At 43.8% G+C, this 15,805-nt stretch overlaps 1 protein-coding gene across 2 annotated transcripts in view; it reads right to left on the bottom strand.

The window, feature by feature from the left end:
- Window positions 1-13,906, bottom strand: part of DIP2B (disco interacting protein 2 homolog B) — a 137,254-nt gene extending 123,348 nt beyond the window's left edge. The window contains exon 1 of one of the 2 annotated variants that reach the window (XM_072134746.1): window positions 13,671-13,906. In XM_072134746.1, coding sequence (XP_071990847.1) covers window positions 13,671-13,755 — 85 coding nt within the window. In that variant the 5' untranslated portion in view covers window positions 13,756-13,906. The remainder of the gene's footprint in view (window positions 1-13,670) is intronic. The other variant, XM_072134745.1, reaches the window with a different exon arrangement.
- Window positions 13,907-15,805: the final 1,899 nt, after the last annotated feature.

The raw sequence follows: 15,805 nt of genomic DNA, 5'->3' as shown, positions 1-15,805 counted from the left end.
ACCAGAATTCAATAAGGAGGCAATCCCTGCACCCTAATGAGGCAAACTGCACATAACGTATATACTCAAGTATAAGCAGAGTTTTTCAGCACAAAAAACCCTAACTCGGTTTATACTTAATTCAATTATAAAAGTTAACAATGTACTCACGCCCCCCTTCCTTCAGAGGCTCCAGTGCCACTTCAAGTCTTCTTGCTCCTCTTTGTGTTCCCTCGCGATGCCGGCGGCTCACAAACAATGATATCGGCAAGCGGCTGACGTCATTGTGTGTGCCGGCCGTGCGCCAGGAGGCGAAGAGGAGCCAAACAACCTGATGAGGCACCGGAGCATCCAAAGCAAGAAGAGGACCTGCAGGGGGCGTTGGAAAGGCGAGTACAGTGTTCATTTTTTTTTTTTTTTTTTAATTAAAAGCTTGGCTTGACAGGCTATATGGCGTGGTCAGTTGCCGGCCGGCTACATAACGGGGGGAGGGAGGGGCGGCAGGGGCTGGCATCTTATAAAAAAATATAATTTGGAAAAATTTAGGGTTGTTCAATGTTGAAGTCATCATAGGTTTTGCTAAATTTGATTCCCCACATTTGGGAGTTGCACTTGTTACGATTCTTTAAAAGTTTCTACTGCAAGCATATTTTTTAACAGACAGTTTATTTAATCCGGTGGACGAAGACGTGATGTGGTTTTATCAGCCTCCAGTCCACTTCCGGCAATATGTACTTTCAGAAAATAGAGAGAAGGCAATGAAGAAGCTTTACAGTCTACACATGTCTTTGGAAAACATGTTAATAATTCAGAAATTCACGTAAACTAGTCTATGTTCATAACTGGCAGAGGCTCATGTAATTACCCCAGCATGTCACTTCTAGTCTGGAATAGAAGTGTGGGCGGATGAATTTATGATGGATAAATATAAAACATATTAGATGCAGGATGTGCGATTTAAATAGAACTTGTAAAAAAAAAAACAAATGGAACCACAGTGACGTATTCACAACCGTCTTCTCTAACATCAGCTTTGATTTGGGCCCTAGATCTCTGGTGACCTGGAATAACCTAGATCTCGTCTACATTTTCTGAAGATTAGGGTTTCTACATACCCAGTGCTATTTTTAAATTGTGCAATTTCAATCATGTGAAAAACTGATTCTCACTAAATATAGGGCACTGAAAAGCCGTATCCGCTGCAGAAGGGATTCGGATAAATCCTATACACTACGCCTCTGGTGTATTACCCTGCAGATTTCATCCAATATATGTGGGAGGGACCTAAAGAAAAGCAAAAATAAGGGACAAATTCACCCACTGAAGTAAATAAGCTCAAGCCTAGAGAATTAGCCACACTCATGTGCATGTAGCCTGTGTGTACCATACAACTGTAAACAATGCAAGTAGTTTTTGGCGATTCTCCTACCGGCTGCAAATGTTATAACATGCAGGCAGCACGCTGTAGAGAAATGCACTATAAATTACCATTCTACTAAATTGCCAACTTGATGGCTCTAAATAAAGATTATTAATAAAAAAATAAAAATACTATATTAGGAATTAGTGTTGGCCCATTCTCATGGGACATCAATGTTTTATTGGTGGGAGGTCACATTCTCGGCCCACAACTAACACAGGGCATGGAGCCGGAAGCTCTAGACCAGGGCTTTGTGTAGTGGCCATCATCTGGAACTGCAGCCACATTCCTCATTCGCTTCTAGGCTCTCTTTAATGGACAGATTTCTTTTCAGTGTTAAAAGGATCCTAAATTGGCACCTCATCCAATGTAACCCTCCCCCCCATGATGATTGGGTGGTACATTTCCAGCCACATCTTTTGGTCCTGGGAGTGACAGGCCGCAGCAAGAGATATCTATCCTACATACATGCATGCTCAGTCAAGCCGAGAGTGAATGTGTATGAGGGTTCCAGGATATTTACGGACAGTCTAATATATAACATTGGTCTATTTTTAACATACTGGATTAATATAAACAAGTAATTACAATAAACCCTCCGCTCACTTGAAAAAAAAAAAAAAAAAAAAGAAGAAGAGATACAAGAAAATGACTGCAGTAAACTATTTAATCTAATCCTGATTATTATTAATGAAGGCGCTAATACTTATAGGAATGCTCAGAGCTTAAAATAACCTCATGTAGAAGTATCATGGCTGCTTTTAGACATATACTGCACAGGGGAGAAGAAGACAAGTCATCCCCATTAATGAGAATATATTGATCGGCACATGCTCAATACATTTTGGAGAAGCAGTCACTTATCAATACACAGAGCATACAAAACATGTATGTGTAAAAGAGGAATAACAAAGTGACTGTGCAAATTTACCTCTGCGGGAAATAGCAAAGAAATACCCGAAATGACAAGTGCTAGGATGGATAACTCAAGCTTTCAAGTCATTTAAAATGCTATTAAATCCATTGATCCCATACATCATCCCACTGTACATAATCCTTCAGGAAGGGCCGGTGCTACCCTCTTACTTTACAAGGATGATAAAAGCATTGTGAAGTCATCCGGAGCATTGTGGCATCGCTAAAGTCCATAAAGTAAAGTATCAAATGAAACTCGTAAAAAGGAAAACCTAAACCTCTGATCAGGACCTAAAAATCCAGGCACAGAGGTACAAAGAGAAGAAACAGAGGGGAGCTAGAGATTTCGCAGCCGTAGGGATGCAAAAAGTGAAGAGGGCACCAAAACAAAAATAAAAAAGTGCATTGACCACGTGTAGCCTTAATACTTTTCCAGTGCTTATTACATTCCCTTACATGTTAAAGGGGTCTACCAAGCTTAAAGGGATTCTAGCACCTTTCCAAGCATATATATATATGTAATAGAAATCTAGTATCATTTCAAAAACCTTTATTCTTTCTCTCAATTATGCCGTTTCTGGGACATTCAAGTTTTAATCCATATGCTAATTAGGTAATTGGTTCACCAAGGTCTTGTCCTTAGCACCCAATCAATCGATTTGTCGTGTGAGAAGTACCGGGTGAAACTGGAAGAAAAGAGAAACTATTTTTGACACAAATAGCAGCATGTGTGAACACGGCCTAACTCCATTCTAACAGGCTAAGACCCCTTCCACATAAACGTTATGGAGAACGACTCTTCCATACATTTGGCTGAGCATGCATGTGTATTGGGTAGTAAATAGAAGAGTGAAGAAATCAGGCGATACCTTTTTGAGGCCGAGTATATCTGATGGTGAACTTTGGAGAATACTAGCTCTTTATGTCAGACATAACACAGTACAAATCTACACTACTAGGGGACTAAATACACCTAAAAAATGGTGATTCAGCCAACAGCTATTCCTTCTCATCCCACATTTCGGCATATATGTGTTTTTTAACAGTAGAGTCCCAAAATATGGAAGTCATTTTATCACAAACACGAATCCAGACACAACAGAATCTCAGTGGTCCATGATCACTGCATTATCCCCAGATCTCCTCTACATATAAGGCTACATTCACACGATGTACTACGGTACGGCGGGCATACAACTGCGCCGGGGAGAAAAGCAGGGGATGAGCACAGCGCACAATGCCGTATTCCGTAGAAAGATAGGACATGGCTTCGGAATGGTACGGTGCCGCAAGTGTGCTGCACTGTACCGCTCCCGTACGGCGCCGTGAGGCCATAGAAGTGTATGGGGGACATATATACGTTCCTCATACATTCGTGTGAATGTAGCCTTACACTGGTGTGAAGGACAGTAACAGAACTGCTTATAGGCTTTATGTGGGACTAATAACACAAGAATCAGTCATATTGACAGTTAAGGACTGGGAAAGAAAAAGAATACCGTATTGTGCCCTTATAATGACGATACGAGGGACGTCCTCGTCGTTTACCTTCCGGTCTATGTTGACATGCTGCCTCCACACACCTGGCACAGGATAATGTGTCACATCTCGCAGGGAGGTGTCACATCCAACAAATGGGTCATGGGGACTTCAAAACACTGCATGTTTACATGTCAACAAATGTCACCTGTTTACACGGATGACACCGCAAGGGATGTATATACAAACCGCCCTCTAGATGATTACTGTGTACAGCAGATACCATCTAATATTACATATATCACAGGGTAAGTCTACAGCCCCGGCCTGACCATATACACCGCTTTATCCTGCCAGTTCCCATTCTGCACTCACATTACTACTGCACAAAACAAACCGCAGCAAGAAAAACAGAATTAATGTGTTTGCGGTGGAACGTGGTCAGTAAATTAGCTTATAAAAATAAACTACAGACAAAATAAATTACAAAATACAAAAAAATAAAATGAAAATAAATGAACATTCCTGTTACCAATAATAATGAATGGCCGTGCTGTCACAATCCTAGAAGGGTTTTCTGGTTTTTATTAACCTTGGTATATATTAATTATAGTATAATGGAGTTATGCAACTTTTCACTTCTTTTGTGTAGCATGAATCTCCCCCACCCCACTCAAGGAGCATAGAATGCCTCTGCATTGTGATTGGCTGGTGTGGGTTTTCAACAGCTTTGATGAATGAGGCCCCCTGCTTCTGAGGACCAGTGAGGCTTGTGGAATCGAAGTCGAGATTCCTCACAAAATCATACTGGCAAATACCATATAAAGGAATGATTTCCGCCATGATGCCAGAGTTATTATCCGCTCCTCACCTTTCTTCTCACTAGTAAACACCATCTGGATGGGCGGCTGCTTTCTACAAGCAGAAGGACATATTCATGACTAAACAGAAGCATCAAACCCAACACAGGAGGACACACGACTCCCGTGACTAAGGATGTGGGATTTATGATAATTCACTACCACACAACACGCACATTACCTGTGACCTCCTTATATACAGGATTCCAAAATCTGTTCTGTGCTAGGGATTGTGAAGATAGGGAGCAGGGACGATCAGCTGATCATCATGGTGGCCACACATTTTGAAAGAGGTTTTTGGTTCCGGGTCTATCCCATCAAATGACCCAAGTAACATTTTCAATCTACCGAACCCTTTGCAATCAATGCAGATCTGTTAAAATGTCTATTGTTTACCAATGGACAGAAAATTTGGACGGAACCGGCATCGCTATTTTTCCATCTGAAATAACGGAGGCCTAACGGAATGGGTGCAAATGGAAGCAAATAAATGTCTGCTGAAATCAACTGAGATTTTATCGACTTGCGTTATTAATGATTTAGACGACTGAACGCTGGTGTGAACTGGGCATTACCCAAAATGAATAAAAAGTAAAATGTCGAGCAGTTGTAAAGGGCAACCAAACCGATTCCAGTTCCTATTCCACAAAGCCAGAGCTGTATACTATGCGCAACCTCTGGGATTTAGCGCTGCACTTGTATACATGATCCCCATTGTCTGTCAATTGAAACTCAAACAGGTCAAGCGATAACGTAATGGACCATAAAGTACCTAATAGTTCCAAACCAAAACACAGATCCACCGGGTTCACATTAGTTTTTTGCTTGCGCTCAGCGTATATGCAGGGAAAGCTCCTAGTATATACGTAGTGGGTACACATTGACATATCCTGGAGACGGAGGCCTCTGACTACTGTACGTTGCATTCGCTGAAACAGGCAGGATGGAGAGATTTAGCAAGCCAGGTCTTTCCATTAGGATCGCTCCTGAGACAATAGTAGCCTATGGGGAGGGGATGCAGCATCACGGAAGCCACAGTTACTGAGCGCATATGTCACTGAGCAGGAGGGGAGGACCTGGGGATGTCATTGTCCATATCGTTACTGATAAACGACCCTGTACATAAGCAGCAGCCAATCGCCATCCTGCTGCAGTTGTGCACTTCCTTCCACCCTTGCATTCAGGACAGGGAAGGGGTCCTCTGGTGCCGGCATCTGTGCCATACGTTGTAATGGCACGTCAGAATCCCCCCTCACAAAACGTGAGGTGAATCCAGCCTAAGGCTGCGTTCACACGTGGCGCTTATATTGCGTTTTGAGACGCAATACAACAGTTGAGGAGAAGAGATTTGCGTCTACAAAACAAGTGAACACAGAGACATAAATGACCAGCCTTACTCGTGAGCATCTCCCCTCCATCACCTTCTGTTCTCCACCCACATCTTCCCCCTCTCCAAATGTTCCTTGTCAAGCAACGTCACCCCCATATTGTCACAGCCACAAGTTGTCCTTGTTAACTGCATCGCATAAAAAAAACAGCTTCCTGCAGCTCCATCACAGCACCGAAATCCTAATGAACCCAGCATGGCGCAGAATAACACCCTATAATACACAGGGGAGAAAGGGTTAACAAGTGCACACTAACCCCAGCATAGGCCAAACAACCCCTAGAGATTTACATGTAGCCATAGGCACAAGATCCCAGCTGAAAATATGCAGATCCCATAGTGTACATCCTACAAAGGCCGCCCTAATGGAAGCACCAAGCTACACAACAGGATTTCCCCACTGACACAAGTCACTTTACATGGAACTTACCAGTCATATAGCTACATACAGAGATCCATGTAGTCAATGTACATTACTGTAGTCCTCGCTGGACATCCCATGAATACAGTACAGGACGGTAGTCCCACAGGGTGTCCTAGTATCATACATGACTATGATTCCGGGTGTCCCAGCCAGAACTACAGCCACCTCATGATCTGTGCTTTGCAGACCATACAAGCCCCTCTGAGACCTTATAGATTTTAGCTGGATTAAAGTAAAAGGGTTATTCTGGGAGGCGAGTGCATTCACCACTAAATAAGGTCACTCATAACATTATAACCCCATTGCGCTTTGCTGCATTTCACATATAAATAATCATATGATTGTGCTATCTAATGCATTGCAATGACCCCCTATCTGTATCATGTGATCGGGGGATGCATTCATCCTGCTGTACTGAAGAGATCCAGTCCCCACAAGTGGCGCATGTGCATACAGATTTGCTCATGTGCTGGCTGTTTGGCAACTCAGAAGGCGGACAGGATCTCTATAGGACAGCAGTGTAGCATGAATCCAGCCCTGTGATCACTTAACACAAGGGCGTTCTGACTCTTCGGGGGTGCAGTCACAACCAGGACAACTGGAACGGGAAGTGGTTTGTGTTGAACGCATCCGAATTTGCAATGAAATGCAGGCGTTTGCATTGTTTACGTGCTTGTTAGCAGAAGAAATGCAGATGCAATCAGAAAAACACAATGCAATCAGAACGTGTGAACGCGCCCTCAGGGTCACATGCCAAGCTTGCATTGAGTTTACAAACATAAAGCAAGCACCGGGGGAACACAATGCAAAACGCATGCAATCGGTAACCAGCACCCGTTGTCTTGCAAATGAAATGTAAATGCAACCAGGCTGAGGCCTGCCCAGTTTGTAAACGCAACGCAAGTGCCATGTGTGACCACACACTCAAGGACATTTTTTTCCAAATTTGGGGCCTAGAAAGAAATTTTCGCAAGCTCAGACATTTCAGACATACGTACAGTTCAACACAAATGGAAATAGTCAAGCAATATATACAATATGTATACACAAAATATTGATAAAGCGGAAGTATTTTGTTTGTAAAATATATAAAATACTGTCCAATAACAAACCTGCACAAAGGATCCAGCATTAGTTCTAATAACAAGATTAGGGAAGATAAAAGCTGTGCAGGTCGTCTAATAAACTGGGTAGAAGTACTGGTTAGGACTTGCCATGAGCCTCAGGAGGAATCCAGCATTATGTGGCTGTCAGCGCCGATGACTCCTTCTCTCCCCTCCTCACTATAGACAGATCACCAATGAACTGAGCTGCTGCTTACTCTTAGATACCATACAGATATCACGCAAAATGAAAGAATGCAGTAGATGCCTGAGCGCTGTGCACAGCAATTTCTGACACTTCCATACTAGCGGCAGGCCAAGTCCACGAACCGCCGCTCAACCCATTACAGAGAACGGGAAGCCATATCAGTAGTCAGACTTTCAATGATTAGATTCTTATCCCCTACCCTGCCATCATTTGTCAGCCTCCTGCAAAACTGGATGCCACAAAAGTGGTTTTTGAGGCCATATTATAGATCAGCAACAAATTATACGCTGATGAAATATGGACCATGGATTAGAGGCTACAGTTATCACCAAAACGCAATAAAGACACAACACAAACAGCCTCTTAAAAATCTATATATAACAGAGTTCAGCTATTCTGTAACATCTGGCAAAGACCCCATATAGGGCAGAGGAAATCTGTCTTAAGGACTACCAGACATGAGGACTATAAGGACCATCACGGATACGAGTTCTTTTCTCCTCCAGAGCTCGATTGGTTGGTCCACACATGGGAGAATTTTGCTGGAATATACTTGACATAGTGTAAATCCTCAACAGATTTTTACTGTGATTTCTATACGATTCAAATTTCCTCCAGATGCTTGGCGGTGTAGCCCATTATGGATCTGTAGTAAATCTGCAGTAATCCTGTCCCCTAGAGTCTTTACTTATAAGGCCGCGGTCACACATACCGCTAGACGTCCGTTCATAACGCGACGCTAGCGCACAGGGGGTGGTCCTCGGCCCCAACGCACATGCGTTTCCAGAGAAACGCATGCGATCGGCTTAACAATCGCATGCGTTTCCCTGGAAACGCATGTGCGTTCGGGCCGAGGACCTCCCCCTGTGCGCTAGCGTCGCGTTATGACACGTTTTTAAACACGATACAAAAGCTGAGATTTACATTGCTGTTAACATTTGCAAAAACACAATGTTAACACAATGTGTTAATATCGTGTTTTGTAAACACAAATGTTCACAGCAGTGTGTTTAGACAAATCTCCTCTTCTCCGCTCCTGTATTGTGTTGTGTTTAAAAACGCAATCCAAACACGGCCTAAGGATATATCCACACACAATAGGATATTTACTGCCAGAAAAAAAAAAACCTTATCACCAGAATCGCATATTAACACACAAACTTATTTTACTGATCTACTGCCTATGAATACCTCTTTACAAATGGCACATACAGCCAGCGCTGCGTTTACAAACATTAGCGCGTTCTGGGGTCGGCCCCAGTGAAGAGCATGCAATTGGTTACCGATCGCACGTGTTTCACTGGAAACGCATATGCGATAAGGCCAAGACCATTTACAAACGGAATGTGTGACCGCAACCTGAGGCTGGTGCCACACGCACCGCTTTGTCTGCGTTTGAAAACGCAAAACGCAGCCAGAGCCGCACCCACGGGGGCGGGCATCGGCGTTTCTATGGGATCCTGCGATCGGGACGGAGACGCCGGTGTTTTGCGTTAATTTACCCCGGTGGGTGCGGCTTTGTTTGCGTTTTCAAACACAGACAAAGCGGCACGTGTGGCACCAGCCTAAGGCCACCAGCTTAACGCAAAACACCGTAGAAACGCCGGTGCGATCGGGCACCGGCTTTCACATATTTAGGGCACGGTCACACAGCGCGTTTTGATTGCGTTTTAAACTCATTACAACAGCTGAGATGTGGTGATTTGCCTAATTACATTACTATAACATTTGTGTTTACAAGACGCAGTGTAAACACGATGTTAACTAACGTGTTAACAAAACCTAAACAAATGCATTGTAACATTGGGGGACATTTACTATGACGTTTCCGCCAGTTTTGTGGCGCTCTCACCACATGTTCTGCTCTCCTACCTATTTATTAGCTGTCGGGGACAGAAAAAATTCCTTTTCCCGCCTGCTCCGACTCTTCTCCGAAAAGGGGCGTGGCTTTGGCGGAGTGGAAACTCAGACACAATTAATATGTGTCACAGCCATTTTTGGGCGCTGTAAACTGGCGGAAAGTAGACCAAAAGAAAACTGGTCTAGCAGGGACTGTTGGACACATTTCTGGTGCTCGGGACAGATTTTGGTCCCAGGGACAGAAAATGGGCTGGGGGACAGAAAATGGGCTTGGGGACAGAAAATGGGCTTGGGGACAGAAATGTCTCTGCACAGCTCTACAATATTAAATGTGTATCTTCTTTCCGAGAGCAGGTCAGTAACAAAGCCAATGCAGACACCGACACTTTAAGTAAATGTCCCCCATTGTGTTTACACTGCGTTTTGTAAACACAAATGTTATAGTAATGTAATTAGTCAAATCACCTCATCTCAGCTGTTGTAATGCGTTTCAAAACGCAACCAAAAAACGCACCGTGTGACCGTGCCCTTAAACATACATGCTCCATACTATCCTGCATCACTTTCATCCTGGTTTTGGTTACCAAATAATTTCATTTTTTTTTTAAATTAAGCTGATAGAAAAGGACGAAACGAAGCAGAATCTAATGAAGTTTGTGCTCCGTTTACACATCTACCGCCATAAATCATTCCTGGATTTTCAGGGGAGGAATGAAAGCTCGTGCCCCAGGTGTTATTATTTCAGAGGCTTGGAAACATTTCATCATTCAGGCGACAGAAACGCCCAGAGATTAGACAACGGATTGAAAGCTCAGAGGAAGCAATGGCTGCGAACCCGGAATTACTCCACAAGAAGCCGCACGGCTACCGGGGAGTCAATGAAAAAGCCATGATATCAGGAGGTTTCATTCAGCTGGGGCTCATAGCTATTCAATGCACACCCCAGGGAGCGCAGTCATTGTACAGGCCTCTGGTAATGACGCTGCCAGCATACATAATGCAATGGCCCTGGCTTCACACACAAGAAACGTGCAACTCAACCACCAAAATGGACATTTACTCAATTCTGAATTTAAGGAAAAAAAATTGTGTTAGGCGCTTATAATTTCTGTTTTTGTTCTAAAACCCACAATTGTAAGGCATTATGGAGCATTGATGAAGTGTGAGCACGGCCGATACATGAACCTCCGTCTATCAGCGTGAGAGACGTGAAGTCTACTGCGCCGGGATCATCAGGCAGCGGAGCGGAGCGTGGGATTACCGGGAGACAGGCAATATTCACAGTGATCCAATGACCTTCATGGGTGCGTGCACAGACCTGCAGCTCAGCTATACTCATCTCACATGGAAATGGTTCCCGCTATTGTATAGGAGAACGTCATGCTGGAGTATAACATCAGAACCAGTGCATACAATCCATACATTAATATGGAGATATAAGCCTTCACTGCTAGGCAGTCATTTCTGTTTGGGTTACTTAGTTCTTAGGCCACATTCACACTAGGCCCATCATGTTAAAAGTGATGAAACACAATCATTGGGGGGATATTTATCAGAAGTGTTTGAGAGCAGAACTGTTATATTTGCCGCGGTCCCACGTTCCTCTAGGCAGGGAAACGCATGTGCGTTTGGACCGAGGACCGCCCCCTGCGTGCTAGCATTGCGTTATGAACAGACGCCTAGCGGAACGTGTGACCCTGGCCTAAATGTTACCTCAACATGTGATCGCAGGAGAAGTTTTTACATAGGCTTTCGAAATGCAACGCAAACCTCACGTGTGAATGCAGCCTAAGGCCGGTGCCACACGCACCGCTTTGTCTGCGTTTGAAAACGCAAACAAAGCCGCGCCTACCGGGGCGGGCCGCACCCCAATCGCATCGGCGTTTCTATGGAAATGCCTGCGATCAGGAACAAGCAGCCAGTGTTTTGCATTAAATTAACGCAATTTGCGTTCCCGATCGCAGGCGTTTCCCCCCGTTAGGATGGGCTTTGTCTGCGTTTGCGTTTTCAAACGCAGACAAAGCGGTGCGTGTGGCCCCGGCCTAAATGTTACCTCAACATGCGATCGCAGGAGTTTTTTGCATAGGATCTCAAAATGCATCACAAACGTCAAGTGTGAAAGCGGCCTGAGGGTGATGGCACGCGTGGCGTTTTGAACACGTTTTTGGCCCGTTTTTAAGCAGCCCGTCAAAAAAAACGCATGCATTTTTTGGAAAACGCATCCGTTTTTTGACATGTTTGACCAATTATCTTAATTGAAACTGGTCCAAAACGTGGTCAGGAGTCTACGGGAGCCATCAAAACAAATGTTGTCCAACGGAGGTTAAGAACAAATAAATAAACCCCCCCAAATAATAGTGCAGGCGACAGATGGTGGCCACAGCTACCTTGAATATGACACATGCAATAAACATCTTATTAAGCACAGAAATCCAATCGTGATGTAAACACAGGGAAATATTACCCCAATTATATTGTGCTCTCAACACTCCAGAGGATTCTCCATGGTTTCTCCCTACAAGGTAATCCTACATGTACCCACACAAGGACACTTTCACTACAGATAATAGGACCAGATCCCAGAAAGAACGGCCCTACTGCGACAGTATGTAAATAAATGACATAAAACCTCTCACAATATGACGTATGCAATGGCAGTCAGAACATCTATAGCGCACTGTCCATATCCAACGTAAGAGGACTGCAGCACATCGCACAGGTCACCCGGCCGCTCTTCTGCAGAGCAATAGACATAGGGTTTCCCTTTGTTTTGCCACCAGATGCTCTCGCTATTAATTAACACTTATTGATAAGATGCCAACACATTCCTGCGCTCACACTGGACGGGGCATAGACAATAGTACAACATATAGAAGCTATCACAGAAAAAGATAAAGGTACAGGAAGCCGAGAGACACTTGACTATACCCTGTAGAAGGTACACAACATATAAGAACCAGAGAGAAACGTCATTATCCCCCATAGTACATACACAATTGCAGAACGTATAGAAGTCAGAGAGATATAAGACTATGCACCATAAGCGATACACAATGACACAAAGTATAGGAACTGGAGAGACACTTGACATAGAAGATACACAATGGCAGAATGTATATGAATTACAGACACAAGACGACTATACAGCATGGAAGACACACAATAACACAACGTATAGGAACCAGGGACAAGACGACTGTACAGCATGGAAGACAATGACACAAAGTATAGGAACTGGAGAGACACTTGACATAGAAGATACACAATGGCAGAATGTATATAAGCCAGAGAGAAAAACAACTATATTCCATAGAAAATACACAATGACACACTGAATAAGAACAGGTGAAACATGATGATAACTATAATACATACATGATACACAATGACGCAATGTATAGGAACCAGAGACACAAGACAACTGTACAGCATGGAAGACACACAATGACACAATGTATAGGAACCAGAGACACAAGACAACTATACAGCATGGAAGACACACAATGACACAATGTATAGGAACCAGAGACACAAGACGACTATACAGCATGGAAGGCACACAATGACACAATGTATAGGAACCAGAGACAAGACAACTATACAGCATGGAAGACACACAATGACGCAATGTATAGGAACCAGGGACACAAGACAACTATACAGCATGGAAGACACACAATGTATAGGGCTGTAGAGATATAGGACTAGGGAACACAATGGAACAACATAGATATATTATGACTACAAGACGTATGAGATACATAATGGGGAGCGCACAGCATGAGATATTGGGGTACAGCGCTGCCACTGCCTGACTGTAATAATAAGGTGTATAATAATAATAATAATAATATTATATCACACTGTCAGTCCAGTCTGCCTCCAGTGCGCTGCCTGTCTGGGTTATGGAAAGCTGGGTATGCTACACATTATACTGGATGAGTGGTGACTGCCATCATGTCTCCCCCTCTCTCCATTCATAGCGCCCGGCTCCACCTGTGCTCCCCGGCAGTGGTATCTCCCATGTCCTCTCACCTTCTGACAGCTCCAGCTCCAGCTCGGCCAGCTGTTCCCTCACCTCCTTCGGGAGGGCGGACAGGTCGAAGCCTCTCTCCGCCATGGAGCCGGCCGGATATACTGTATGAAGCCCAGGGGTTTGAATCACCGGAGCTCAGCGCATAGCTACGGCCGCCATGCCAGGCCCAGCCTCACGTCACATGACCACAGACAGACATCCAGCCTGCACAACGCGGCTGACAGCGGGGACACTGACACCTGCGGGACTGTGGCGGTACTGCAACCGCGCGAGGCGACTGCATTCTGGTAAAAGGAATCTAGCGCCGCCCAGTGGAAGGAAATCAATATGCGCAATCACCATTCATCCCCCCTATCTCTTGTACAGTGCTTAGCTGAGGATAAATCCACACACTGGAAAACCTCACAACATGGCTGCCAACATTACCACAGACAGTGACAGATTAATAAGTCATCTTTTTACCTCTATATAACTGGAGATCACAATATTATCAGTCTATTCATCTGCAATTTTTAATAAAACTGTGCACAATGCTAATTAACAAGAGTACACAACCTTTATTGGTAGTAACCAGCACTCTAGATGCATCGACTACCACAGTACAACACAAAATATCACTACATACACTAAACGCCACCCTAGAAACATTCATACAATAACTAATAGAGACTAGACCATAAATAATAATAATGACCCTGAGCACCCAATAAATACAGTATTCAAACCAGACAATAAATAACAGAGACCCTAGAGAATAAAAATATTAATAACGGAGACCACAGATAACACAATAATAACTATGAATACCCCCAAGCGGAAAACAATGATAATAGAGGGACCCCCAAAGCAGATAAATACTGGAGACCCCCAGAGAAAACAAATACAAGAGACCTGCAGAGCAGACCAATACTGAAGACCCCAGAGCATACAGCTAATACTGGAGACCCCAGAGCATACAGCTAATACTGTAGACCCCAGAGCATACAGCTAATACTGGAGACCCCAGAGCATACAGCTAATACTGGAGACCCCAGAGCATATAGCTAATACTGGAGACCCCAGAGCATACAGCTAATACTGGAGACCCCAGAGCATACAGCTAATACTGTAGACCCCAGAGCATATAGCTAATACTGGAGACCCCAGAGCATACAGCTAATACTGGAGACCCCAGAGCATACAGCTAATACTAGAGACCCCAGAGCATATAGCTAATACTGAAGACCCCAGAGCATACAGCTAATACTGGAGACCCCAGAGCATACAGCTAATACTGGAGACCAAAGATGAGTGGACTTGATGATCTTGCTCATCGTTCAGGTTTAGCCACCTGACCCGGACATAATGCCGGATTGGCAGCCCAACAGCCAATCCGGCAAATTGACACTCCTTGTAACTTGCCATCTCTACCAGAGACCCCAGAGCAAACAAAAAATAATCACATCTCCTGCCTCCTTTCAACGCTACCCAGGCTCCTGCACCTCTAATCAGTTCAGTCAGTAATAGAAGCGCTTATTGGTCTTGGCTGGGCAGCGGGTGTGCGCCTCTCATTTAAAAGGAACCTGTCTTTTGTAAAAGTTGCTAACCCCATCACACAATGTATAATGCATAATGTAAACTGTATGTAAAAAAGATCCTTTCATGCTGTAAGGTCTCTGGAGGGTGGGGGGGGGGGTGGATATCTGTTTTTGTTTTGAATGTTGTAAACTGAAAAACTGTTGAATAAAAAAAGAGTGGATTAAAAAAAAAAAGGAACCTGTCATCAGCAATAAACATATGCAGCCACGACTACTGCCTTATCCAGCTCCTCTTAAATTCCAAATTAATCCTCCTTTAATCCTGTTATGTCTCAGCGTTGCTACATTTTATGAAATTAAATACATTTCAGTTCATCAATAATTTCAGGGGTGAACTTAGACTTTCTACTTCTTGAGGTGAATTATAGCAAGTGCCCCCCTTCCCCCCTCTTAGGGTGTTTTCAAATTAGCATTTTTTTCACATCAGTGATTTTTCACTGAACCCATTTTGCCCTATGGACGCATACAGATTGGTTTTCTCCTCCTGGCTTCAGTGCTTTGTCACTGATACCTTACTGAACCATTCTTTTCAATTTTTTCGCACTTCAGTTTTATTC

The sequence above is a fragment of the Engystomops pustulosus genome, chromosome 2, assembly GCF_040894005.1.
Source record: "Engystomops pustulosus chromosome 2, aEngPut4.maternal, whole genome shotgun sequence".
Taxonomy (NCBI): domain Eukaryota; kingdom Metazoa; phylum Chordata; class Amphibia; order Anura; family Leptodactylidae; genus Engystomops; species Engystomops pustulosus.
Note: the sequence above shows the minus strand (reverse complement) of the source record. Positions and strands in the feature narration are given on the sequence as shown.